At 36.7% G+C, this 26379-nt stretch overlaps 3 protein-coding genes across 5 annotated transcripts; 1 reads left to right on the top strand and 2 right to left on the bottom strand.

Moving 5' to 3' along the window:
* Positions 1-351: 351 nt before the first annotated feature.
* LOC109204844 (polymeric immunoglobulin receptor-like) lies at positions 352-4291 on the bottom strand. Of its 3 annotated transcripts, none has more exons than XM_025897579.1 (10): positions 4279-4291; positions 3609-3671; positions 3090-3410; positions 2614-2913; positions 2343-2469; positions 2135-2229; positions 1977-2011; positions 1787-1843; positions 1613-1663; positions 352-879 (listed from the first exon to the last, which is right to left on the bottom strand). In XM_025897579.1, exons 2-10 carry the CDS (start codon positions 3652-3654, stop codon positions 703-705), a joined length of 1209 nt encoding a protein of 402 aa, XP_025753364.1. In that variant the 5' UTR covers positions 3655-3671; positions 4279-4291; the 3' UTR covers positions 352-702. The 3 variants fall into 3 exon arrangements, with proteins under 3 accessions (XP_025753364.1, XP_019222484.2, XP_025753363.1); XM_019366939.2 differs by lacking the exon at positions 4279-4291 and having other exon boundaries at positions 352-624; positions 811-879; positions 3609-3913; XM_025897578.1 differs by lacking the exon at positions 4279-4291 and having other exon boundaries at positions 3609-3913.
* A 5254-nt stretch (positions 4292-9545) lies between these two features.
* Positions 9546-12362, top strand: LOC112841981 (polymeric immunoglobulin receptor-like). The gene is made up of 8 exons (XM_025897587.1): positions 9546-9617; positions 9823-10143; positions 10341-10655; positions 10777-10870; positions 11013-11107; positions 11234-11268; positions 11342-11398; positions 12137-12362. Exons 1-8 carry the CDS (start codon positions 9572-9574, stop codon positions 12188-12190), a joined length of 1017 nt encoding a protein of 338 aa, XP_025753372.1. The 5' UTR covers positions 9546-9571; the 3' UTR covers positions 12191-12362.
* A 2991-nt stretch (positions 12363-15353) lies between these two features.
* Positions 15354-26146, bottom strand: LOC102082421 (uncharacterized). The gene is made up of 18 exons (XM_025897744.1): positions 25988-26146; positions 25468-25788; positions 25015-25302; positions 24768-24879; positions 24548-24642; positions 24390-24424; positions 22935-22991; positions 22770-22836; positions 18274-18324; positions 17757-18074; positions 17269-17562; positions 17025-17136; positions 16783-16877; positions 16623-16657; positions 16451-16507; positions 16241-16297; positions 15680-15748; positions 15354-15553 (listed from the first exon to the last, which is right to left on the bottom strand). Exons 1-18 carry the CDS (start codon positions 26058-26060, stop codon positions 15500-15502), a joined length of 2190 nt encoding a protein of 729 aa, XP_025753529.1. The 5' UTR covers positions 26061-26146; the 3' UTR covers positions 15354-15499.
* Positions 26147-26379: the final 233 nt, after the last annotated feature.

Here is a 26379-nt window from a genome sequence, read left to right as displayed (position 1 = left end):
CTTTTGAATGACCCACTCTTTCAAAAAGATAAATAAGGCAGACTGCATGGCTAGGTTCATGATTTTATCCACCTGTTGCAATGGACTGTAAACATTTAAAGTGAAAAATTAATAGGTGTGGCCTGATACTTGCCTATATATCAGCCTACTCTCATCTTAAAATCCCCTCTGTTGCTCATAGAGCTTTTCTATTGACAGGCACTTTTTCTTTAAACTATAGTCACAAAAAATACATTTATATAATATATAATAGAACAAATAATACAACAAATTATAGCACAAAACAAAAATGTTTAATATAGATTGAAAGGTCAAGATTAAACATTATTGTTGATGCTTACAATACAAGAACCAAGAATCACATTGATGATCCTGAAAAAGAGCAAACAAACAGGTCAATGCTTCTTTGAGCCATTTTACAGCTATGCAGGAAAAAAGTTAGCAAGAAGAAGAAAAGATTTACTAATAACAAGCTGATGGCAGCAGATAACACATTGCTCCACAAGACTCCAGTAACATAGGTACAGATAAAATAGATAAAATTGCAAATGTTTTAATATTTAATCTTTTAAATTCTGATTAGCTAATGTGCTCTAATGTAACTCCTGTGTCTTTTCCGTCACCCTGTTGGAGAACAGAAACAAATCTTATGAACATTTGTTAGGAAATTAAGAAGAAAAAGCAAAGAAACATGTGATCGAATTAAAAGGAAAGCATGACACTGGGATAACAAACAGAATGATTTGAAGTGAAGGAAATAAAGGAGGTGAGATACAGTGTGTGGTTGGCTTCAGGTCTTGTAATATTTACCCTTTTCATGCGTTGCTTCCTAACAACAGAACTGTACAAGATTTCCATTTCACTTTCAGCAAATGACCTCTGGGCAGGAGCAAAAATAGAGCACTTTACACTTCTGCTGTGCTTTATGAAAAAGTCTTAGATGAAAGTCTACGTATATTCTTATATATATATGCGTAGTTGTATGTTAGTGGTGATTTTTACCCACATGCCCAACACTGGAGGGCAGTTTTCTATTGCTCTAGTACTCCTCCTTTTCAAAGTGTAGGGTATGAGGTATAAGAAAATACCAGTACTTAAATGAACTACAAGGAGTAAATGTTTGATTTATCAGACACGAATCAAAATACAACTTTGTGAATCATGGGTTAATGTCTTCGCAGCTGTGGTTGCAATTTACAATCAATCAATCTTTATTTATAAAGCACTTTTCATACAAAAAAAAAACTGTAGCACAAAGTGCTTTACATGGTTAAAAGCAGCCCACCCCACCCCACCCTCCCACTCATTCCCCACACTCTCATTAACAGAAAGGTCATGGATACACACATTCCCCCCTCCACACACACACACACACACACACACACACACACACACACACACACACACACTTAAAGAGTAAAATTACAAGTTATATAAAACACACACCAGTTTACTGTATGAAGATTCATTTTATCAGACACACATATTAAATTCACTTTCAAATACTTGAATCAGTCACACATAGTATACTCTGATGTCGCCAGTATGTTTACTGATAATTGTAAACTGAATTTCTTGATAGCGCTGTAGTTTGTTACCTTGGTTAACTTACCTTCCCTTTTTCGTTGAGTCTAACTTCAAAGTATGTTACTTCCGTATCCACCTGTGTAGCATGAACATGATATAATGCATTTACACTCAATGAGTGCCCTATAGGATCAGGATCATTTTTAAGTGCATGGTGTCAGTGTTGAGAAAATACCAGGTTTATAAAGGTTAGAGGTACCTTGGCTAAACTTCTTTTCTTGGGTCTAACATCAGAGTGTATTATTTCCTCTTCAGCCTGCATTGACGAACAAAACACAATTAGAACATCTGCCAAACTGTCATTAGAAAATTTTGTGGTGTGATTTTGATCTCCTATTCTTTTAGTACTGTGCACCATGCCCACAAGGAAGTAGATCAGCATAACTTACCACTGGTGTGACTGATGAGTCTGCTTTCCTCTGCTCTAGAAAAATAAAACTCCTGTTACTGACACTGTGTAACAATGTGTAATAATGTAAAAGTTGAAAACTGAAAGATTTCTGGAAAAAAATACCATGGATATAAATTCAAGTTTAGTAATACTTACTGTGTCTCAGTATAAACCAGATGAACAACAAAACAATTACAATCAAGATCAACACACTCAGAGGGATGATGAGGATCCTTGGGTCAAATGAAGCTCTGCAACATGAAGATTGAAAATATAACTTAGTTTAGTTTAATGTTTAATGTAAAAAATATTTTAAGAAATATGTTATTCTAAATACCGCAAATAAATATACAAAATAACTGACCTGTGTTTATTTTCTCCTACTGTAGAATTTTTCCCTTGTTCCATTGTTGCAACAGTATGAATAGTAGTAGAGATAGTAGTAGTAGCAGTAAAAGTAGTACGACTGATAGTAGTAGTAGGGAGAGTGGCTATAATTTAAAAAAAAAAAAAGAACAGTCATCACTAGAGTATTGTAACAATTATCAGAACAATTATATCTCTTACAGTAGTAAAATTTAGAAAGGGAAAGAATTCATATACATGGAGTTTAGTCGATAACTTGCAGTACTCACTAGTGATCGGTTTCTCAGTAAGATTTAAATATACTGGTATCTGAATGTCCGCTTTAGCACACCAATACCAGCCACTGTCCTTTGACCTTAGTCCACTCATGGTCACTGTGAAAACATTTGGGTGTCTCATATGAGTGGTCACTGCTGCACCATCTATGGATCCAGATGATCCTGTCACACAGTTCCTGCCCAGCCTGCACCACTTCATTTCTCCAGAGTTACTGTGGTGACATCTGATAGTTATGCTTTCTCCAATATATCCTGTAATCCTCTGATGAGCCACATAGAGACTGGGGGTACCTTCAAGGACAAAAAAAAAAAAAGAATCAATAAAAAAAATAAATAATGTAATGGGTGGAAAAAAGGATTAAAAAAAAATCTGATTTTTAAATCACTGGCAATTCAGATTTAATTTCTTTTTTTTAATTAACTTTTAAAGACAAACACTTTAAATGTTTACAACGATGGTCACGTACCACTGGAAACTAACAGCTGAAAATACTGTCCATCATCCACCTCTCCATTAATCTCCACAGCGCACCAGTAATCAGTGTTTTTATGTGCCAGCTGGTTTATAGTCACAGTAAAAATTTTCAGTTTTTTGTTATCAGAGATTAAATATTTTCCTGAAGGGTCTGGTTTGTTTGTTTTTACTGCATAGCTGCAGGACATCCAATAATAACCTTCACACAAGTACTTCACATGGTTTTTGTATTGGGACTCATATAGACATGGGATGGAGATAGATTTTCCAGCTTTCACTGATACTTTACTGACTGTAGTTATGCTGTGAACTCCTACAAGAAGAACAAAGTATTTTAATGGTTATATTTGCATAAAAATTATTTAAGTCTTTTCTTTTGTACATGTAGACACATTACAGTATTGTAATATAAAATAAGTATAAAACTGCATACTACAAAAATTATTAACAGTCAGTAATTTGATCATCTGCTGACATTAGCCTTTGAAACATGAGGTGACCTGTGACCAACCTTTGAGCACACTGAAGAGAAGAAGAATGATGAGATGAGCAGCCATGCCTGTGAGTGAGTAGACTTCAAACATATGAGCTACTGTCAAGTCTGGTTCTTTCTATGAGTGTATGCAACATGCAAATACAGCACTTCAACCCTGCCTCCCTGTTAGTTCCTCCTACTGTGTGATGTTATATTTTTAATTTATTGCATCACTGGTGTATTTTGCTTCAGACTAGGTGTAAGAATCACCATCTACAATGTTGAAAAGCCACACTGACTTATTCATTTAACATTAACACAAGTGAATGACAAATATGTACTCCCTTAACATATAATAGCACTGACAGTAAAGTAAATTAAAGTAAAAAACAAAACAAAACAAAAATATTTTAAAAACAGTTTTACTGAACATCCTTAAAATAGAGGTCAGAATCATCCATCGATGTTGATGCTCATGGTGTCTTTATTACATTAAAACCAGTGAAAGCAAAAGCAAAGTACGCAACAAACTTTTTTTCGGCATCACAGGAATAAAGTTTGTTGTCATTAAAAAGAAGAAGATATCAGTTACTACACAACAGGTTGATGACAGCAGACAACACACTACAGCACTAACTGACAAACATAAAATGAAAATAATTTGTAATTAATTGTTGTAATATTTAGATACTTTAGAGGTGATTACCTAATATGTTGTAAGTGACTTATATACCTTCACCCTGTTGGAGAACAGAAACAGATGACAATTAGGAATGACAATACTGTCATAAAATTACTGTATAGCTGCACAAATTATGTCTCCAGAGTTACTGTGGTGAAATCTAATGGTGGTCGTGTGGTTTTTCTACTGTGACAGATTAAAATGTCTATGAAAATGGCCTCAGAGGAACTGTAATAAAACCAGTAATGATCGTCCTGCACTGTCAAATTTTCAGTAGCGCCAAAATCCAGTATATACTTTATATATTTTCAGTGCAAACACAGGTTTTCTTATAGGGTCAGTTTCATTTCTACCTCTCTGCTAACAGTTTTTTTTCACACAGGAAGCAAGTTTGTGTGAGCATTTGTCTCCTGCAGGTTCACAAATCTGCAAGGACGGGGTGCAAAAAGTTTCTTTTTTAAACTGTGCATGATTTAGGGCTACAGAAATCATTCTAGCAGGAGTCAGGACAACTTAAAGTTTCCTTATTTTGCTTTACAGTCCAGAATTATGTTTTTAAAGTTGCTTTGGTTAAATAAACAAACTGATGCCAATGTGAATAAAGTACTGACCATAAGGGCAGATTAATCTTAATAAACACTTGCTGCGTTCTTACAAATGATCACTCACACTGTCATATTGTCTGCATACTTTTTAACAAGCACACACTAAAGAACAGTGAGTCATATATCTTCACTTCCACATTTCAAAAACAAACTCAGACATCAGAACAGGAAGCTTCATGGAAAAGCTAAGTAAAAAAAACATCCTTTAAGGTGATGCACCAATTCAAAGGTGTGAAATGCTGTGCCAGAGTATGGAGAGTGTTTTAAATATAAACTCTTTATGAGACAAATAAAAATGTGCACAACACACACACACACACACACACAGACACAAAATATTCAAGCACAATAGAAAACTTCTGCAGAACCAAGTTGTTTGTACAGTTTTTAATCCAGCAGCTCAAATATAAAAACTTTGAATACAGTAATAAAAAGTAATAAAATAGTTAAATAAAACAAATCAAATCAAAAGCAATATAAATAAAAGAATAGCGATGGGTATCGTTTAGGTTTTATCCGATACCAGTACCAAACTGGTATTTTTGAAATGGTGCCGGTGCTTAAACGGTACTCAAACTGGTGCTTAAATAATGGAAAACACAAAATTGGTCCAAAAACCTCTCATGTTCAGCTGGTTTTTTTGTAAAAAGATAACAATGTTAGCCTTTTCTGCAGCTATAGGGGATTTATGGTATCACTCTTGGCTGGAAGCAGTGCTTAATCAATGGAAAAAACAAACTTTGTCCAAAAACCTCTCATGTTTAGCCGTTTTCCACTTTTTCTTTAGTCATTTTAGCCTTTTTGGCCAGGGTGAAGGGAGTATCTGCCATCAAACAAGAAGACAGCCGCATGTAACTATGATGGTGTTTGCTAGTTCACCTTACATGCATCAATGTAATAATGTGGTTGGCCTACTCAACGTAAATTACACACGAACAACATGAAGCTACTAACGCAGAGAAGAACGGCTGCTGCTGCCATCATCATCCGTCATCATTTCTGCTACGCTGACAGGGCTAGGGGCCAGGACTCCCCTCTTCGGGTTTTTGGGGAATGTTGCTAATTCCGGGTCTGATAACAGGCACCACACCCGCAGCAGATGTGCACGATGTGAGGTCTTGCAGCAAGCTATCAAACACGGCGCATTTCTCGGCTTTTAACAAAACGCTATGCGTCGTCAGGTGTTTCATCAGATTCGTACTGAACTGAAGGTTAGTGGTTTGATCCCTGGCTCCTCCAGTCTGCATATCAAGACTGTGAATGTGTATGAATGTAGTTAGGAAGCACTCAGTTAAGAGAAAGTGTGTGATTGGGTGAATGTGGCATGTTGTATAGAGCACATTGAGTAATCTGGGAGAGTAAAAAAGTGCTATATAAAAGCCACAGAGACGCGGTGTTTCGAAAAAATGCGTCTCAGCTGTTCCGATACTTCTGACACATACGGGATCACTACGGGTTTTTGCTTTGGCAGCAGTTGTCCTTCTCTCCTGGATCGGCTGGAGCTTCCTTTAGGTGCCTTCCCAGCTTTGACAAACGTCCAGCTGGGATAACCACATTTACTCAGGGCCTTCTTGATGTGATGTTCTTCTGCTTCCCTGGCCGCTGTGTCTGTGGAGATGGTGTTCGCTCTGTGTTGTAGCCTCTTGATGACACCCAGTTTATGCTCCAGTGAATCATGAGAGTCAAACCTTAAATACTGATCCGTATGGATAGGTTTACATGAAAGAACTTGTACATGGAAGAAGTGGAAAAGAGGGCTTTGCTATCCTACCCTGGAACACCACCAAGTCATTGGTTCATGTATGTGTATGACACCTGGGTGAAAATCAAATCTCAGGACGTACCACATGTCACAGATCCCATTAACTCGGTGGACCGATACATCAAATTCACCAGGGAGGATATGAAAAGTGGCAGGTTAGCCTTCTTACACTGTGAGACTTCCATCAGTAGTGGGAGACATCTAAAAGCCGATGTGTAACGTAAACCTATGCATACGGATCAGGAGGGTGCCTAAGGGTACATCTTTCGCCATCTGACAATGCTGTGATTGCAGCTGTAGGGTGTTTAACCCATTGCTACGGGCCATTTGATCCTTATACAACCGTTGCAAGAGTTTGGTCCGCATAGCCGGCAATAAGTAAGACTTGTTCCTGGTGGGTGATGGGCTGTGTCACCAATTCTGTTTGTCATTTTTATTGCCAGAATTTCTAGGCGCAGCCAAGTGGTGGAAGGCTTTCACTTCAGTGGTCTCAGAATCTTATCTCTGCTTTTCACGGATGATGTGGTTCTGTTGCCTTCATTCGGTGATGGCCTCCAGCTCACACTGGAACAGTTGGCAGCCGAGTGTGAAGCGGTGGGAATGAGAATCAGCACATCCAAATATAAGGCCATGGTCCTCAGACGGATAAGGGTGGAGTGCCACAGGGTTGTGTGCTTAGCCTCCTTCTTTATTCCCTGTTTACGCACGACTGTGTTGCTAAACATAAGTCCAACACCATTGTCAAGTTTATGGATGACACAACCATCATAGGCCTCATCACAGACAACGATGAGAGGGCCTATAGAGAAGAGGTGATGGCACTGTACGAGTGGTGCCTGGAAAATAACCTGTCTCTCAACATCAGCAAAACTAGAGAAATGATAGTGGACTACAGGAAACGACCAGTCAGGGAACACCAGCCCATCCACATCAATGGTGTCAAGGTCGAAAGGGTCAGCAACTTCAAATTCCTTGGAGTCAACATCACCGAGGATTTCTCCTGGACCCTTAACACAGACACTGCTATCAGGAAAGCTCGCCGGCAACTCTACTTCCTGAGGAGGCTGAGGAAGTTTGGCATGAACTAACATCACCTCAAATTTCTACAGGTGTGCAATCGAGAGCTTGCTGATGAGCTGCATTACAGTTTGGTACGGAAGCTGCTCTGGCAGCAGCCGGAAATCACTACAGAGGGTGGTGAAAGGAGCAGAGCACATCACTGGCATGAGGCTTCCTGCCATTCAGGACATCTATCACACACACACACACACACACACACACACACACACACTCCACACATGCACTCAGAATCTGTCCTACAGTTTCACAAGTACATTGTACACTCTGCACTGGTCACTTCATTATTATTAGTATTCAAACAAATAAAAACCTTACTCTGTGCAATACTGTACTGCCACTCAAAATTTTTTACTGTTCAGTTTGTACTGCTGCTCACTCCTACCAATTTATCTCATTGGCAATATCCCATTTGCACACACACACACACAACTATATTTTATAAACATTTTGCTCTTACTAGTGATGGGTAGATGGGGCCTCGTGACGCGTTTCAGCACATTCCCCAAACTGTATCGACACTGTGTGGACACAGTTTTGCTGTTTTGCTCCATACTGACACCTGCTGGACCTTAAATATCATTGCAGGCAACTTACTTGAGACTCACAACAGACACTGATTCAATGACCTAGTCATACTTGTACACTGTAAGGTATTGTACTTTCCATGGAATCATTTTATATCTTTTATATTGCAAATATTGTAGACATCTTTAAAATATATTGTGAATGACATAAAGTGAAAATTAAAATGAAAGTATTGTGAATGTAATATTACCCATTTGACTCAGTTTATTATAAATTTCTATTCAGAAAAATAGGTTTATCCAATGTTTTTGCATTCAGTCTATTGCGGGGTTTTTTTGACACCATTTCCCCAGCTTTGGAAAACTCACAGGGACAGATGAAGCTGGGGTACACAAAAGCTGTAAAGCCAGGTGGGAAAGGTTCTGATAAGATGTCTTCCTATTCCCCCAGTACGTTAAAGGATCCTCTGATCTTGGAATGTTTCTCTCCGACACTCTCCACAATACTAAGGGGTTGGCAGTCCTTTATAATAAAATTCAGGACTGCCTGGTCCAGAGCAGTCTTCCTAGATGCTTGATTTGAAAATAATAAAACACATATTAATAAAAAAAAATGATGATAAAGCTGTTCAGTGTCTATATAGGCCTACCAGTGTTCATTCTCGGTGAGTTTGTCTCCTCATTTTCATGTTTGGCTCTGTAATGCCTAAACACGGAGGAGGTGCTTTTGTTTGTGTAAGAAAGCAGAACAGATGCAACATTTGACCTGCATAAAATGAAATAAAAATTTACACTTCAAGTCACATTGCTGTTTTTCCTATTCTGATAGATTACACTGAAACAAAGACAGACAAACTATTACCTTATTTGCAGTTAAAAGATCAAAATGATCCCACACAGCAGAAACATTTCTTTTTCTTTCAGGCTCCATTTTATTATAGAGAGATGTGTATTTTTTTTTTTTTTTAATCTTTGCGAGAGTAATTTTGTGGGTTTTTTTGGTGGCGACTCATTCCGTTGGCAGATGCGGATGCGGTACCTTTTAAACACAGTTTGGCGCGTTGGCAATGAGCGATACAGCAGCTGTATCGATCACGTGACTTTTTCTTAAAGCAACGCACGCACCGATACAGGCATCGCTAGGTGAGCTTGATACATGCGTCGGTACGTCAGTGTTGCAGGACCCATCACTACTTGTCTACATCAGAAAAAAAAAAAAACAGCTTTTAGTAGTGGAACTAGGAGGAAGGCAAGTTTGAAGTGTTGCATTTGCACGTTGCATGAATTCAAAAATCGAACCAGACTTGACTGTGGTTCATGGGTTTTAATTCTTCTCACTCACAGGCATGGCTGCTCATCTCATTGTTCTTCTCCTCTTCAGTGTGCTTAAAGGTTGGTCACAGGAGTCATTTAAATACCTCATGTTTCAAAGGCGAATATCAGCAGATTATTAAATTAATGACTATTAATAAATTTTGCATTATTCACTTTTGTACTTTACAATACTTTAAAGTGTCCACATGTACAAGAGACAAGTGAACGAAGAATGTTTTAAGTAAACAGAAGCATTCAAATACTTTATTTGTTCTTGTTGCAGGAGTTCACAGCATAACTACAGTCAGTAAAGTATCAGTGGAAGCTGGAAAATCTATCTCCATCCCATGTCTCTATGAGTCCCAATACAAAAACCATGTGAAGTACTTGTGTGAAGGATATTATTGGACGTACTGCAGATATGCAGTAAAAACAAACAAACCAGACCCTTCAGGAAAATATTTAATCTCTGATGACAAAAAGCAGAACATTTTCACCGTTACTATAAACAAGCTGACAGTTAAAAACACTTATTACTGGTGTGCGGTGGAGATTGATAATGGACCAGATCATGGACAGTATTTTCAGCTGTCAGTTATCAGTGGTAAGTGCTTATTTTCATGCACATTTCAAATAGTTTATTATTTCCTTCAGAAAAAAAACAACATGTAAATTTTTCACAAAGACTGAATGTGCTCTTATTTGTCATTCATTCATTAGATATGAAGTCTGAATTACCAATGAATTTTTTTATTGAGCACTTTTTAAAACCTGTTTGTTTTTTATTTGTTTTACCTGAAGGCACCCCCAGTCTCTATGTGGATCATCAGAGGATTACAGGATATATTGAAGAAAGCATAACTATTAGATGTCACCACAGTAACTCTGGAGAAATGAAGTGGTGCAGGCTGGGCAGGAACTGTGTGACAGGATCATCTGGATCCACAGATGGAACAACAGTGACCGCTCACATGAGAGACCCAAATGTTTTCACAGTGACCATGAGTGGACTAAGGACGAAGGACAGTGGCTGGTATTGGTGTGCTAAAGGTGACATTCAGATACCAGTATATTTAACTGTTACAGAGAAGCCGATTACTACTACTACTACTGCAGGTAATAATAAATGTAAAATTTTTACATGAATTGTACATATTGTAAATGTTAGAACTGTAAGAGGTATTAGGATGATAATCGTTACAGTACACTACTGATGATGTTCTTAATTGAAATATAGCCACAACCCCTACTACTGCTACTGGCAGTAGTACTACTCATACTGTTGCTGGAAGTGGAACAATTACTACAGTAGAAGAAAATAAAGAACACAGGTCAGATAAGTTTTTCTTCGTTTCTTTATATTTTTATGCAGTATTTAGTGGTAAATGTTTTGTGTAAGAAAGATTGTATAAACATTTTTACAGATACTATTACTTATTGAACTAAATTATGTTTATAAACTGCATGTCGCAGAGCTTCATTTGACCCAAAGATCCTCATCATCCCTCTGAGTGTGTTGACCTTGATTGTAATTGTGATGCTGTTCATCTGGTTTATAATGAGACACAGTAAGTCTATTAGAAATTTGATTAAAATCCATTTCAAATTTATTTGCAAATCTTTAGAAATAATTCAATATTTAAGTTATTGTGCGTTGTTACAAAGAATCAGTAACAGTCATTTTGTTTTATTAGAGCAGAACAAAGCAGAATCATCAGCCACAGCAATGGTAAGTTGTACTGATTTACTTCTATGTGGGCAGTTTGGCAGATGTTTGAACTGTGTTTTATTCTTCAATGTAGGGTGGAGATGAAGTAACATACTCTGAAGTCAGACCCAAGAAAAAACGTTCACCCAAGGTAACCAACCACAGCAGTATCAAGCAATTCGAATCTAAGAATTTTCAGGAAACATACCGGTCATCTGAGAGTACATTGGAGGTGTAATCTATTACAGATTCATTTCTAATATGTCTGAGAAAAATCAATCCTCATAGGGTAAACTGTTCTTGTGTGTTTTTATAACTTGAAAAATACAACGGCAGCTGTCAGAAGAAATTAGATCATGAGTCACAAAGCTGTATTTTGCTTCCGAAGATTCAAACATCTACCCCTTCTCTTTCATTTAAATACTGGTATTTTGTCAACAACACTGATAGCTGGCACTTAGACTAGTGAGAGTACTAGAATAGTAGAGAAGTACACACCAGATTTGTAAATGTAGGAGAAATATCACCTGAGGTCACCCTAACATACTACAACTACACATTTACACTTGAGAATATAAGTAGAGTTTAATAAATTTTTTTCTTAAAGCACAGCAGAACTGTAAAGTGTCCAATTTCTATATTTCTTCTCTTCCAGAGTTCATCTGCTGAAAGTGATGTGGAAATCATTTACAGTTCAGTTATTAAGAAAAAGTGTACGGAAAGGGTCAATATTAAATGATTTGAAACCAAACACACACTGTATCTCACTCGCTATATTTCCTTTATTTCAAATCATTTTACTTGTTGTCCTGATATGACACGTTTCACTTGGAATTTGGTCACATTTTGCGTTTTCTTTCTAATTATCATTTGCTTCTGTTCTCAACAGGGTGACAGAAAAGCTGCGGAAGTTACATACAGCACATTAGCTGAAATGTTTTAATGTTAAAACTTTTCTTGGAGCTGTATCACGTTTTTCTGTACCTTTTATTACTGCAGTATTTGTATTTGCTGCTCTTTTATCTTCTTCATTCACTTGTTATGTAGTAACTTTTAACCTTAATCCTTTTAACTCTTTTGTAAACAAGTTAATTCCTGCATGGCTGCAAATTTATTCAGAGAAGCATTGAGCTGTTTTTGTTCCTTCTTTTTTCAAGATCATTGACATATTTTTTCATTCTTGTAATAAAGAAGTCTTGTAGACTGTGTACTGTAAGGCAGTCATAGATATTCCACAATCAGCTTCAGGAGAAGATCCAACACCTGAAAAATATGAAGAATTTGAGAGGATTCACAAAGAACTGCAGAGCAGAAACAGGGAAATCCAGGAGGATCAGAAAAAGCAGAAACAAGAGGAACTTGAACAAAAGAGCAAAGAAGAGGATGAAAAGTTTAATAAACTGCAGGAAAAATTTGAGAAGATCCAAGCAGACACTGAAAATCTCAAAGAAAAAAAACACACTGGAGATGAAAAACGATGAGTTGCAGGTGCAAGAAAAGCAAAAGACAAAAGGATCCAGCTTTTTCAAGAGGAAGTCAAGCGAGAAAGAGGAAAAACCAAAAGAAGACCAGGAAAGTGTAGAGAAAGAAGAAAATGTATAAAAGACAAATGACAAAGTAGAAGAAAAAGAGAAAGGAAAGAAGAAGAAGATGCTGCTGGAGCTGGTTTTCCAGGAATAGGGAACGTTCTGGTGAGATGAGAGTGGAAGAGGCTGCTGAGCCTGGAAAACTGTAGGAGATTCTCCATTTCATTACTATTCACATCTCCACCCGGATCCTCCCTGCACCTCACTCTCGCCCTCTCTGTATCATAATAAAAAAATAAGTAAAGCTGAACATAACCAGAACTAAATAAGCATTTGTTTTTATGAGAAAGCACAATTATACAACCTGTTTCCCTATAGACCAAAAACCAGTGGATAAACAGACTAATGAATAGGTAATAAAACTTGTTAAATATGACCGACTGTGACTTCCCTTGAAACCTGTTAAAGCAACACAAGTATTCAGCTTTCAGGGGGTAGAAATGCTGCCACCTTTTGGAGAACTATGAGGATGGTGTACATTGTAGACCCTTCAGCTGTGCATAAAATCACTGAAAAATATACTGTCACACCACACAAAAATGAGAGTTTGGCTTTAGCTGTGTACTTGTATCTATAAATTAGCCTTCTTGTTATTTTAATGGTCATAAATTGTTTAAATTGCATTAATTTCATCATAGAATTTGGGCTGCTGTTTAAATTACACAGATACCAGGGAACTGATACAGCAAGTCCAATGAAAACTTTTAGTATAATAAATTAAATAAAGTAAGGACTTCTGGGCAGCACGGTGGCACGGTGGTTAGCACTGTTGCCGCACAGCAAGAAGGTCCTGAGTTCAATTCCACCATCAGGCCGGGGTCTTTCTGTGTGGAGTTTGCATTTCTCCCCGTGTTTGCGTGGGTTCTCTCCGGGTACTCCGGCTTCCTCCCACCATCCAAAGACATACAGCTTGTGGGGATAGGTTAATTGGATAATCCAAATTGCCACTAGGTGTAAAATGTGCAAGTGAATGTGAGTGCGAATGGTTGTCTGTCTCTGTGTGTTAGCCCTGCGACAGACTGGCGACCTGTCCAGGGCGTACCCCGCCTCTCGCCCTATGACAGCTGGGATAGGCTCCAGCGCCCCCCGCGACCCTGAAAAGGATAAGCGAATGGATGGATGGATGGAAGGACTTCTGGGAAGTGGACACTTCCCCTGGCCAGTCAGCTTTTGGCTAGTCCTGTGTGGTCTTCCACCTAAGCCCAGGAGTCTTTCACCACAAACACCTCCCCTCCTTTTTCTCCGCACGGTGCTGCTTTCACAGGCAGCTTAGAAGCTCCTATCAGCTGCTGCAATCAGTTTTTGTCAAAGCGGCTTTTATATCTCGGTAAAAAGTGTCATTGACATTAAAAATGTGTTTTTCAAGAGAGATCTAGCCAAGAGGACAGCAGAAATTGTAAGAAATATAACATCACAGTTCTGTAAACTTACTTGAAGGGACTAAAACGGACTGGATTGATGACAATATGGGTACAAATAGGCAGAGTCATAAAGATACATTTGTTTATTTTAAACATAACCCCTTCATAAATCTCAACTGCATAGCATAATGTGCTGTAATTTTTTTTTATTAGAAATCGAATACTTTCCTGAAACGTATGGCTTGTTTGTTTTACTCATTATAGCACATATACGTCTGGACTTCTTTAATTTGCTTGAAGAGGTTTCACCTCTCATCCAAGAAGCTTCTTCAGTTCTAGGGTCAAATGGTGGAGAGTCCCAGATTTAAGCCCTGTGGGAGTATCCCCCCTAGAGGGACAAAAGGACCCCCTAATGATCCTCTACCTAATCACATGAGCCAAGGTGTGAAAACGGGTGTAAGTCACAGTCAGCCAGGGTTTCGGGTGAGCTCATTGTGAAACCTAGCCCCACCCTATCATGTGATTTCCTGAGGTCAGATGGCCCACGATGTGAAACAACAAGGCAACATAGTGAAAACTAAACTAAATCCTAAACTGGGAACGGTAGACTATGAACAACTATGAACATGATTTTGCACTGGAGCATGAGAGGAACTATGACATCAAAAAACATGAACTAGAAACGTAACATGCCCAGAACAAAGAATCATGAAAAAACCTTGACAAGATGAGATGGGTGGTAACACAGACGATCTGACGAAGACTGAAAGAACACACACAGACTAAAATACACATACGAGCAAACAGCTGACAGAACAGACCATAATAACACCACAGGGGAAGTGTAAACTGAACATGGAAACAAGATTTTCTAAATAAACAGGAAACATGATGGGACGCAGACATGATGCCAACTTGACAACATGAACCAACAAGGGAGACTAAAACACAAGGGGTGATGACACAAAAGGACCTAATAGACAAAGGACTAAACACTGAGCAACTTAGGAGCTTTAAGATAACTAGATGAACTTAACATTAAGGAATGTCAAAATACACGGAAACTCAAACCCTCACTCCCAATAGCAACAACAAGAACTAAACATATCTTTAATAATGATATAATACCCAGCCCGTCACAACAACTATGCAGGAATAGTTTTTTACAAAATATTTGAACAATGAAGAAAATATTTACTACATAACATGTTGATGACATCAGATAACACATTATGTCATTTATCTCATAAGGACTCCAGTAACATAGGTACAGAGAAAGTTAAGATTGCAAAATGTCAAAGCATTTCAGTAGAGATTAGCTAATGTGCTGTATGTAACTTCTGTTTCTTTTCCTTCAGCCTGTTGGGGAACAGAAACAAATGTGACAATTAGGAAGAAAAAGCAAAGAAAAATGTGACCAAATTAAAAGGAAACAAAGGAAGTGAGAAACAGTGTGTGGTTGGTTTCAGGTCTTTTAATATTTACCCTTTTATTACGCTGTTTCTCAACAACAGAACTGTGCACGAGTTCCATGTCACTTTCAGCAAATGAACTCTGAAAAATGAAAAGCAGAAACTGAGCACTTTACACTTCTGCTGTGCTTTAAGAAAAAAAAAAGAAGCCTGCTTGTATTCCTAAATATAAACGTGTATTTGTACTATGTTAGGGTTACCTCAGGTGATTTTTCCCCACATTTCCATGACTGGAGACTTTTCTGCAACTGTAGCACTCTCACTTTTGTAAGTGCAGGGTGTCAGTGTTGTTGACAAAATATCAGTATTTAAAAAAATTAAAAGAGATAAAAGTTTGACTTATCAGAAGCAAAATACAGCTTTGTGACTAATGATCTAATTACTTCTGACAGCTGCCGTTGTATTTTTCAAGTTATAAAAACACAAGAACAGTTTACCCTATGAGGATTGATTTTTCTCAGACATATTAGAAATGAATCTGTAATAGATTACACATCTAATGTACTGTCAGATGACCGATATGTTTACTGAAAATTCTTAAATTTAATTGCTTGATACTGCTGTAGTTGGTTACCTTGGGTAAACGTTTATTTTTGGGTCTGACTTCAGAGTATGTTACTTTGTCTCCAGCCTGCATTGAAGTACAAAACATAGTTCAAGTCATAAAAAACACACAAGAATAGTTTCCGTATGAGGATTCATTTTATCAAACATATTAGAAATTAACCAGTATGTTCACTGAAAATTGTACACTTAATGTCTTCATAGTACTGCAGTTGGTTACCTTGGGTGAACATTTTTTCTTGGTTCTAACTTCAGAGTATGTTACTTCCTCTCCAACCTGGATTGAAGAACATAACACAAGTAAAACATCCGTAAACTGTCATTATGAAAGTTTGCCCTGTGATGTACCATGCCCACAAGGGGGGGGGGGGGGGACAGTCAGTATAACTTACAATTGCTGTGGCTGATGATTCTGCTTTGCTCTGTTCTAGTAAAATAAAACTGCTGTTATTAACTGTGTGTACGATGCAGAATAACCTAAATATTAATTTAATTTTAAAGATTTCCTAGTACATTTTCCACAAATCTAAATCAAAGTTCAGTGAGACTTACTGTGTCTCAGTATAAACCAGATGAACAGCACCACAATTACGATCACGATCAAAACACTCAGAGGGATGATGAGGATCTTTGGGGGAAATGAAGCTCTGCAACATGCAGTTTGAAAACAGATAATTAGCTTTATTTAGTCAGTAAAAAAAGAAAAAAACAAAATAAAAAATCATTATACAGACTCCATTAAAAAGTACAGTATTACTAAATGCTGCATATAAAAAAAATAACAATAATCTCACCTGTGTTGTTTATTTTCTACAATTGTAAAATTATTCCATTGCTCCATTGTACTAATTTTTCCATTTCCAGCAACAGCGTGAGAAGTAATACTGATAGTAGTAGGGGTAGTGGCTATAATTCAAAAAAGAACATCATCAGTAGAGTACTGTAACAATGACTATCTTAATATCTCTTAGAGTACTAACATTTACAATGGATGGGATTCACATACATGTAGAATTTATAATCACTTGCAGTACTTACTAGTGTTCTCAGTAACAGTTAAATATACTGGTATCTGAATGTCCCCTTTAGCACACCAATACCAGCCACTGTTCTCTAACTTTAGTCCACTCATGGTCACTGTGAAAACATTTGGGTCTCTCATATGAGCGGTCACTGTTGTTCCATCTATAGATCCAGATGATCCTGTCACACAGTTCCTGCCCAGCCTGCACCACTTCATTTCTCCAGAGTTACTGTGGTGACATCTGATGGTTATGTTTTCTCCAATATATCCTGTAATCCTCTGATGATCAACACAGAGACTTGGAGTACCTTCAGGTAAAATGAATACAAAAATGGAAACAATAGATTATTTGAAAAAAAAAAGAAGTGGTAATTCTGACTTCATATCAATTCTCATTAGGTTTAAATGACAAATAAAAGCACATTCAGTCACTGTTAAAAATATTCCAAGGAAAACCCTCATTTTCTCAGAAAAAAATTGGCCTATAAAAATAGGCACTTACCATTGGTGACTAAAAGCTGAAAATACACTCTAGTATCTAGTGCTCTATTCTCCAGTCCACACCAGTAATGAGTGTTTTGATTTGTCAGACGGTTTATAGTCACAGTGAAAATTTGCTGTTTTTTGTCATCAGAGATCAAATATTTTCCTGAAGGGTCTGCTTCATTTGTTTTCACTGCATATCTGCAGGACGGCCAAAAATATCCTTCACACAAGTACTTCACATGGTCTGTGTATTGTGAGTCATAGAGACATGGGATGGAGATAGAGTTTCCAGCTTTCACTGAGACTTTACTGACAGTAGTTATGCTGTGAACTCCTGCAACAAGAACAAAGTGTTTTGATGGTTATGTTTACTTAATACATTCTTCTTTCACTTATCTTGCACATGTTGATAAATTATAGTAATGTCAAGCATAAAATTAATCAATGCAAAAAAAATTAACAGTCATTCACTTTTACATCTGCTGACATTAACCTTTGAAACATGAGGTATTTAAATGATTCATGTCACCAACCTTTTAGCACACTGAAGAGGAAAAGAACGATGAGATGAGCAGCCATGCCTGTGAGTGAGTGGAATTAGACACGGACAAGTCTGGATCTATTTTCTATTTTTGTTTTATCTTTTGCTGTAGAGTAGGTATAGAAATTACCATCGACAACATTTAAAAGCTTTTGTCAGTACGGGGAAGCACGGATTACTAAATAGATGCGCCCGTGTTGCGTGCTGAGTAGACCCAAACGCGGCAAAGACCTGGAAGATCCACGCAGTTTAATTTAGTAACACCAAGAGCGCTAACCGCGGATTCGGACAGAAATCGATGTTATGAATTGGAGCGGGAACACGCAGAGTGCAAAGACACACAGCACTTACGGAACTTAAGGTGAAGGAAGGCTGACGATCAAAAGGTATCGGAGCTCCTGACACGAAAGTAACGACGTCTAAGCGAAGAACAGGTGGGTGGATCTTACTCTTAAAGCCAATCTCCGCGGTCACCCGACCACTACTTGACAACTTTATGGACTCATTTACTTATTGCTACAAGTAAACATTAATATGCATTCCCATAATACTGAATAACACTGACAGTACATGAAGTGAAAGCATAAAATAAAAATGTTTAATATGTGCTGTGAGTTTTCACAAATCCTGAAACTAGAGGTCAGGATTATCCATTGATGTTGATGCTTTTCATGCTTCTTTATTTCATTTAAACCAGGCATCGTGTCAATGATCTTAAAGACAGCCAAACGTAACAAAGAACTGTGCAATAAAGCCTTATGCTTTTAAGAATAAAGCACAAGTTGTTGTTATAAAGGAGATTAAAATAGGCTACAAAATGATGTGAGCAAACAACATGCTGCAGCAGTGAGTAACAAAGAGTCCAATAACATAGATACGGATAAAAAGGCAAATATAGGTTTAGTATTAAAAAAAAAAAGTGTGGTGATTAGCTAAAGTGTGTTTCTGTGACCTTTTTTTCACCCAGTTGTAGAACAGAACAAATATGACAATTGGGAATGAAAAGCAACAAAAAGGTGATTAAATCACAATGGAAACATGACAAACTAGGACAACAAGCAAATGAAGGAAACACAGGAAGGAAGAAACAGTTTGTTTTGTTTTTAGTTCTTTTACTATTTATGATTAAAACATAACTGCACATACTGTCCACATCACTGACTAAATGACCTTTATGTCAGAATAGAAATTGAACGCTTTACACTTTGAGGCATTTTAAATCGTTTTATTATTCTGCACTTTGGGGGAAAGTGTGCTGGTATTTTTAAATACTAAGACATAGTTGTATTATATTGGGGATAACTGAGAATACTTTAAACCAGTTTATGTTGTGTTACTTCCTCTTCCTGTCTCGAATGTGAAAATGTAATTTACAGAAAGCCTGATCTCATCACAACACATCACCAATGACTGTCCTAATATGTCAAATTTTTAATAGTCACACTGAAGGTTTTTTGGTGTTTGTCATCACACATTTTTATAAACATTAGTTTTGTCATCTGCTGGCAGTAGCGTGTGAAACATGAAGTATTTAAATGATTCCTGTGATGACCTTTGAGTACACTAAAGATGAGAAGAACAGTGAGGTGGGCAGGCATGTTTGTGAGTTTGATTCTATTTCCTAATTTAAGTAAAGATGCAACACTTCCGCTAGTTCCTTAAATTTTTTCATGTTAGAGGTTAGATTAGATGGCTGATATACTGTGCTGTATATAACTGGTGTAAGACCCAGAATCTACAGCTTTTCTAAAAGCTATATGGACTCATTTACCCAAAACATGACAGTAGCAACAACTAAATCATATATTATTAACTACAATGGAGAGAGCATAAAGAGCAACCATAAAGACAAAATACATAAATACAGCTCTTATGATGTTGCTCATAGAACTATTCTGCTTTACATTCACACACATTTACTTCCAAATGATGTAATTTCATGATATTTAATAGTACAGCACTGATAGTACAGGAAATTAAAGTACAAAGAAATATGATAGGAGTTCCCACACATCCTCATATTAGAGGTCAGGATAACCTATTGATGTTGATGCTTATAATGTTTTCTGTATTACATTAAAGTCAAAGAACATATCAGTGAACTTAAAAAAGATAGCTAACATTTCTGCTGCAGCCTCACCAGTGGGTGAGGTGGGCGGGACTTGAGAGCTCGGTGGAGAGTGTTCTATGCTCTGGCATCAACGTGTAGCACGGAAACTGCACTGTGGCAGAGAGGAAAGCCCTACAGAGGGTGGTGAAGGCTGCACAGAGAGTTGTCGGAGGTAGCTTCTCAACCTTCACATACATATACACCCCCAGATGCAGGAAGAGGGCCACCTGTATCATGAAGGACCCCACTCACCCAGCACACTCACTCTTTGTCCCACTCCCCTCAGGCAGGAGGCTGAGGAGCATTAAATGCAAAACTAACAGACTGAGAAACAGCTTCATTCTAAAAGTTGTGAAACTTCTTAATGCATAATGGACAAGAACTGTTATTATAGCACCTTAATCACTACTGACATTTACTGACACTGTCACTTTATCAATGCTGGTCATCATTCCCTTTTGCTGCTAAAGTATTTATACCTACATTTCTATACCTATACTCCATACTGGTACTCAAGTTGTTGCACTCCATTTATTTGTATTACTTTATTACTTGTTATTCTGTTTTTTCTGTTTTTTATTGTTATTTTATTGTTATTTATTGTTTCCTGTTATTTTTTTAATCTGTTTTTTTTATTCTGTTTCTTTTCACTCAGAGACCGTGTGTACGTAGTTTTGTTCTACCTCATATAAACATGTGATGCGAATGACAATAGAGCTTCCTTGAATCACTGAGTCCTTGAACAAATATGGTTATGAAATAATTCGAGCATTTAAAGTGGATCATACAGGTGAGGTATCATCAAAATATCAGACTTATACTAAAACAGTCACTGTAGGTTTCAAAAAATAATAAGACAACTCAGAAATATTTCATACATAAGATAGATGGATAATAACACACATCTATAAAATGTTTCTCAGATGTATTATTTTTAATCAGTCACATTTGTTTTGAGTGATTGTTAACTGAATATTTTAAAATGTAGGTATTGACTTTTCAGATTTTTGTGATTCTTTTATGATAATTCTGATTCACACTAAAATGGATTAATACTCAGGTTTTTCCCTTTACTGCTTCAAAAAGTGTTAAAAAGGGAATGTCCACAACTTAGACTTCTTTAATGGAGGATATTTTATTAAAGCAATTTATTCAGTGATAAACAAGAACAGAATACAATAATAATCACCAATTATGACATCAAATTGACCTTACTGACAACAACTGATCTCCAGCTACACATTATCATCCTCTCTCTATCTGACTTTTTCACATACATCATTTAAAACAATAAAACCACTTAATTACATTTTGTTCTCTTCTATGTCATTCTTAACAGAAAATTCTGTTCCATATGAACAATCAGTCACAGATGAATACTGTATACTTCACATTAGCTCATTCTCACATGAACATCCATTTTCACATAATCCCTTGTTAATTCAAATACAGAGGAATATCATCATTTTAAATGATATCGTCTTATTCAATATATGTGCAAAACTTATACCTGATGATATTCTGATCAGTATGAAGCAATTAAGCATAATTAACTGTCAGCAAAATCACATATGAATAATGTTTCTTTGGTCAACAAGTACATCGTACTTAATACCATTTCTCTTATTAGGAATCATGTATAATATTGGATTGGTGACACATTTCTCTGCTACGGTCGAAGCTGTATCATGTCTATGAACACAAAATCCAGACATTAACATAATTTTCATTAGTCAAACCGCATTTCTCATTACCATATTAATTAAACATAACTTAATTATATTTATGATTAAGAAAAAAGATGATTTATTATTACCAAATGCACATACTCGAAAACTCACAAAAGGCTGGATGTTAAGGCCTTTTACCCTCTCACAGATGTGATGACAGGTAATCCCACCTCGTCCCACCTCTCTCGACAATGTTGGTGTTTATGATGTTCATTTATTACACTAAAGCCACTGAACATGCCAGTCATCTTTAAAATGACAACAAGCTGTAATCAAAAACTGCAACAAGCTTTTATGCAGCCATGCAGGAAATTCATTAAACAATAGTTAAAGAGAAGAACATACAAGTTAATACACAACAAGATAATAACAGCAGTCAAATATGTAATCTGACAAAGACTCCAGTAATATGCATACAGATAAAAAAGCAAAATATATACATATCTATAATTTTATAATGTTTCACTGTGCTATATATAATGTCTGTGTCTTTTCATTTACTCTGTTGGAGAACAGAAAGAAATATGACAAATAAGAAAGGTAAGCAAATTAAAAGGGAAATGTGACATTAGTAAAATGATTTGAAATGAGGGAAACACAAGAAGTAAGAAGCAGAGTATATTTGGTTTGAGGTCTTTTAATATTTACCTTTTGTTTCTTTAAGGTAAAACACAGAACTGTACATGCTCTCAGCATCACTTTCAGCAAATGATGCCTGGAAAAAGGGAACAAAAAAAGAAGTTTGAAACCTTTGCAGTTGTGACTGATTTAATAAAAATGAAAATATATATGGTTGGAATATGTTAGAGATACCTCTGATGGTTGTTTTTGCATGTACACAACAATGGAATATGTTACTTCCTCTTCCACCTGTGTAGAATAAGCAACATGTAATTTACAGAATGGCTGAACAATGTCACTGTGGTGTTATTCCCAAATCTTACTCATATAGACCCTTGATCAGGACCCCTTTGTGTGGCGTTCACTCTCACTGAGAGCCCTTTAGCATCATTTTCAAAATTGTCAGTCGACAAGATACAAGTATCTGAATGAATAAGAAAGGGTCTGAATTATCAGAAGTGTTGAGAAAGGTGGGAGTGAAAGAGATTCATTACATCTGAGAGAGGGTAAAAGGTCTTAACATCCAGCTTGTTATGCTTACAGTGATGCAAAGTGCTATGACAGAGTTTATCTGTGTATGCTTTTGCTAACATCAAAAGCATACACAGATATATGCTTTAATTCTTAATCAAAGATATAATTAAAATAGAAGTTTAATTAATATGATAATTGTGCAATGTGGTTTGAATAATGGAAATGTCTGTTCTAATGTAGAATAGAATGGAATAGATCTTTATCATCACTGTTACAAGAACAATGAAACACAGTTTGGCATCTCTCCATTAGCAGCAGGTAGAGTTTGTGTGTGTAGACATGATCTAGCTTTGAACTTTGTAGATTTTTATTTGTGTGTGGCAGGAATGTGAAGAGTATGTTGTGATTGCTAAACACAGGATCATAATTTATATGTGATTTTGCTGATAGTTAATCTTGCCTAACTGCTGAATTGTGGATAAGAAAATATAATTTTCCGATGAGTAGACCTTGCACTGACAGTCTGTGTAGAGTAGACTTGTAGTCAAGACCGCCTAATCCGAGACCAAGACAAGACCAAGACCAGAGGGTTTCGAGACCAAGACAAGACCAAGACCAAGACCAAGTTGAGACGAGACCAAGACCAAGACCGAGACAAAAAAAGTCTTTAAACTGCAGTCAGATGCTTCTTCGTTTACGGGTGTCAGGCATATTTATGTGTTTTTGCTTTCGCACAGCCCTCCTCACCGCTGTCTACTGTCTCACTCACTTACTGAGAGGACAGACGGATGCTCCACTTGACTGTTGCGTCTCTCACCCTCTCTGTTTTTCACATAATGATATTATCCTATATCCTCGCATGTGATTGGCCACAATATGGAGGGATTGGAGCATAGCTGAGCTACTGTGTGAGAGCTGAGCAGCAAAAGGAAATTAAGTGAGGGTAGAAATGACTGTAAGATTAATAGGCTCTGTTTTGAGTTTTGTTCAAAAAAGAATGACTTCATATAGGAAAAAAATAAATATCACATATGCAGGACACCTTAAAGACGAACAAAACACAATTAGAACATCTGCCAAACTGAAGTTGGAAAATTTTGTACTGTGATTTTCATCTCCTATGTTTTAGTACTGTGCACCATGCTCACAAGGAAGTAGATCAGCATAACTTACCACTGGTGTGACTGATGAGTCTGCTTTCCTCTGCTCTAGAAAAATAAAAGTGCTGTTACTGACACTGTGTAACAATGTGTAATAATGTAAAAGTTGAAAGATGAAAGATTTCTGGAAAAAATTACCATGGATATAAATTCAAGTTTAGTAATACTTACCGTGTCTCAGTATAAACCAGATGAACAACACCACAATTACAATCCAGGTCAGCACACTCAGAAGGATGATGAGGATCCTTGGGTCAAATGAAGCTCTGCAACATGAAGATTGAAAATATAATTCAGTTTATTTTAATGTTTAATGTAAAAAAATAAATATATTTCGTTTTAAGAAATATTTTACTCTAAATACTGCAAATAAATATACAAAATATCTGACCTGTGTTTGTTTTCTCCTACTGTAGAATTTTTCCCTTGTTCGATTGTTGCAACAGTATGAATAGTAGTAGGAGTGCGGGTAGTACGACTGGTAGTTTTAGTAGGGGTATAGGCTATAATTACAAAAAAGAACAGTCATCACTAGAGTACTGTAACAATTATCATCCTAATATCTGTTACAGTAGTAAAATTTAGAAAGGGAAAGAATTCATATACATGGAGTTTAGTCGATAACTTGCAGTACTCACTAGTGATCGGTTTTAAATATACTGGTATCTGAATGTCCCCTTCAGCACACCAATACCAGCCACTGTCCTTTGACCTTAGTCCACTCATGGTCACTGTGAAAACATTTGGGTCTCTCATATGAGTGGTCACTGCTGCACCATCTATGGATCCAGATGATCCTGTCACACAGTTCCTGCCCAGCCTGCACCACTTCATTTCTCCAGAGTTACTGTGGTGACATCTGATGGTTATGCTTTCGCCAGTATATCCTGTAATCCTCTGATGATCAACATAGAGACTGGGGGTACCTTCAAGGACAAAAAATAAATAAATAAAAAATATATAAAAAGTAATGAGTAGAAAAAAGGATTAAAAAAATGATTTTATAAACCACTGGAAACTCAGATTTAATGTCTATTTTTATTAACTTTTAATGACAAACACTTTAAATGTTTACAACGATGGTCACGTACCTCTGGTAACTGACAGCTGAAAATACTGTTTATAATCCTCTCCCTTATTAATCTCCACCACACACCAGTAATCAGTGTTTTCATTTGTCAGCTGGTTTATAGTCACAGTAAAAATTTTCAATTTTTTGTCATCAGAGATTGAATATTTTCCTGAAGGGTCTGCTTTGTTTGTTTTTACTGCATATCTGCAGTACGTCCAATAATATCCTTCACACAAGTACTTCACATTGTTTATGTATTGGGACTCATAGAGACATGGGATGGAGATAGATTTTCCAGCTTTCACTGATACTTTACTGACTGTAGTTATGCTGTGAACTCCTGCAAGAAGAACAAAGTATTTTAATGGTTATGTTTATTTAAAACATCACTGAAGTCTTTTCTTTTGTACATGTAGACACATTACAGTATTGTAAAATAATATAAGTATAAAACTGCATACTGAAAAAATTATTAACAGTCATTAATGTGATCATCTGCTGACATTAGCCTTTGAAACATGAGGTGACCTGTGACCAACCTTTGAGCACACTGAAGAGAAGAAGAATGATGAGATGAGCAGCCATGCCTGTGAGTGAGTAGACTTCAAACATATGAGCTACTGTCAAGTCTGGTTCTTTCTATGAGTGTATGCAACATGCAAATACAGCACTTCAACCCTGCCTCCCTGTTAGTTCCTCCTACTGTGTGATGTTATACTTTTAATTTATTGCATCACTGGTGTATTTTGCTTCAAACAAGTGTAAGAATCACCATCTACAATGTTGAAAAGCCACATTGGCTTATTCATTTAAAAGTAACACAAGTGAATGAGAAATATGTACCACCTTAACATATAATAGCACTGAGAGTAAAGTGAAAAAAAAAATGTAAAAAACAGTTTTAATGAACATCCTGAAAATAGAGGTCAGA

This window comes from Oreochromis niloticus, linkage group LG13, assembly GCF_001858045.2.
Source record: "Oreochromis niloticus isolate F11D_XX linkage group LG13, O_niloticus_UMD_NMBU, whole genome shotgun sequence".
NCBI classification, from domain to species: Eukaryota; Metazoa; Chordata; class Actinopteri; order Cichliformes; family Cichlidae; genus Oreochromis; species Oreochromis niloticus.
The sequence above is the reverse complement of the archived record's forward strand: the minus strand, read 5'-3'. Positions and strand labels throughout refer to the sequence as shown.